Genomic DNA, 2438 nt, shown 5'->3' with positions numbered 1-2438 from the left:
ATAGACTACTTAAGCATAAAAATTATAGCTTTCTATATTTTCTTCTGGTAAAAATTATTAAATTAATTATGTTGTACAGTTATTAATGCTCACGAAAAAATAATAGCATTTAAAGATTTCTTGAAATGAACAATAGCTCATTGCAAGTCTGAACATTTTTATTATAATTGTTAGCTCACGCAACCTAGAAATGCGTAGTGTGCTGCAGGTCGCTCTACTGTCAGGCGGAATGATACAATCCAAAGTCATTGGTCGCGTATTGAGTTAATTTTGAAACATTACATTTTGAACAAATGATACTAAAAAAATATTTAAATTTTCTTGGAATATTCAAATTTAAGTGAAAACTAAGATTCATCACAAGGGTTTCGGAATATTTTCATTATTTATTGACATGAAAATTTTTGACTGAATCATGTACAAACAACGTTAAAACAATTTTTAATAACCATTATTTTACAATAATAAATATGAGATGTATCATTTATATGCGATAAAACTCTCTCACAAAGTAGATTCTTGTATTACTCAGCTTTTTTACATGGGCCCTCGTGCTTAACTCCAATATCTGTAAATGGTTTTTGATTAAGCATTAGTTAGATTATCCTATAATAGTTATGTTACCTAAGAATGAGCACTGGTTATGACATCTCAATTCAGACTCATTGCTGTAAGTTTCTCCGTCGGTACCACAAATTTCACGCAAATGATGCAACAAAGCGCAAGGACAAAGTCGGGGTTGGTCTTTTCTACATGGTCCTGCATGTTTCATTTCAATGTCTGCAGAAAAATTTATTTTAGAAATCGAATTATAAATTATAAGAAAAAGGAGATGTGCAACAAACTTGACTTTTTGCAGCTATTTTGACATTTCAGCTCTGAGATGTTACTATAAGTGTGACCATCAGTGCCACAAACGTAATTGAGATTGAGAGTCACCATACAAGGTGGGCAAGGTTCTGCTTCTTGATCCTCTTGAATTGGCTGAGCACTCGAAATTGTGATGATAGTAATGACAACTATAGAGAAAATTAATCATTATTAAAAGTGTACCATAAAACTATCGATTACTAAAACATAGATTTAAATAATTTTGAATTAATTACTAGAGTTTATCGATTAAAAGATTTAACTACATACGTAGAAAAACACCATTATAAAATTCTCAACACTCTAATCAGTAAGAATTTGACTATAATGCAAGACACTGGTATCGTTTAATTACGAAATATCTTGCACAGCTGTGTATTTTATACACTATACGTGTGACCAATCTATGTAATATTTTTTACATTTTAATTGTAAAATATACCTGAAAAGGGTCAGAAAGACCGACCAACACTTCGTGGCAATAAGTACTTTTGTCACTAATTTACTATTGCCCACCAAAATTAATAATTGATAACCCTCCAACTATGTTGAAACGTGTGATTTTACACCTTGATGATGTCAGTGTCAAATTTTAAATCAATATTCATGGCGCAAGTAGCTTTCAGTATGTACAATAACAATCAACGACCACTAGAGTCTTATGACCTTACGTGAGAAAAATAAATCATTATCTTTTGAGATGTATGAAAAGTCCTTGAAGGATGCAACACACAAAAGCGATAAAAAAAGTCTAAAATATTAAAATATTTTAATACAAAATTTAACACAAGTAAAGTATATAGAGTCACCTAGCCTGTGAATGAAAAGCTTCAAAAAAACGTTGCTTAAATTTAGCTCAAAACAACGTTTTAAATAAATTAAAGGCTATTATTCAGATGGATTATAATAGTAAATGTCTTTATCTACTGAATAGAAATTTTTGCAGAATTTTTACTTTCAACTTTCATTAATAAAATAACATATAAGGGAAACGATGCACCGGTGAATGAAACATTTTTACCAATAAATGAAACCATTATAATTAATGATAATATATTCAAAAAGTTGTTAAAAACTATTGAAATATTTAGCATTGATGCTCAATTATATTATAAAATTTCACTACCAATGAATTAGTTCAGTATAATTAAATTATATTAATTTATAAATAAAGTTTCATTCACTGGTGCGTTTTCAATCACAGGTGAGGTAACTCTACTTGGTATTATACAATATTACTGATTTTTTAAATTTCACTATAATTTAATTTTTTTTACAAATTTAATCATTATTCAAAATTTATTTTATCGTGGAAATATTTGTATAAAATTACTTACGAATAGAGTAAATCATGCACATTTTGGCCATTTTTATTATTTTTTGATGACTTTTTAATAAACTGTTATTCTACAATGACAATCAGTAGTCAACTGGCTAAATAATGTCTTTAGCAAGTTAACTTATAGTGATGAAAGTGATTCTTTGACCATCCCTCCTCTTTATAAAAGTAGAAGCTTTGATGTGGTGGAACTATATATATTAGATATATGGGGCGAAATTGCTCAAAA

General features: G+C 28.8%; 1 protein-coding gene across 1 annotated transcript; it reads right to left on the bottom strand.

Annotated features, from left to right (window-relative positions):
- Positions 1 to 524: 524 nt before the first annotated feature.
- LOC106657810 (thrombin inhibitor rhodniin-like) lies at positions 525 to 2438 on the bottom strand. The gene is made up of 4 exons (XM_014379487.2): positions 2208 to 2438; positions 846 to 1019; positions 625 to 780; positions 525 to 568 (listed from the first exon to the last, which is right to left on the bottom strand). The coding sequence occupies exons 1-4, from the start codon at positions 2236 to 2238 to the stop codon at positions 525 to 527; spliced, it is 405 nt and encodes a 134-aa protein (XP_014234973.1). The 5' UTR covers positions 2239 to 2438.

This window comes from Trichogramma pretiosum, unplaced genomic scaffold (assembly GCF_000599845.2).
Source record: "Trichogramma pretiosum strain Unisexual culture from Peru unplaced genomic scaffold, Tpre_2.0 scaffold6, whole genome shotgun sequence".
NCBI classification, from domain to species: Eukaryota; Metazoa; Arthropoda; class Insecta; order Hymenoptera; family Trichogrammatidae; genus Trichogramma; species Trichogramma pretiosum.
The sequence above is the reverse complement of the archived record's forward strand: the minus strand, read 5'-3'. Positions and strand labels throughout refer to the sequence as shown.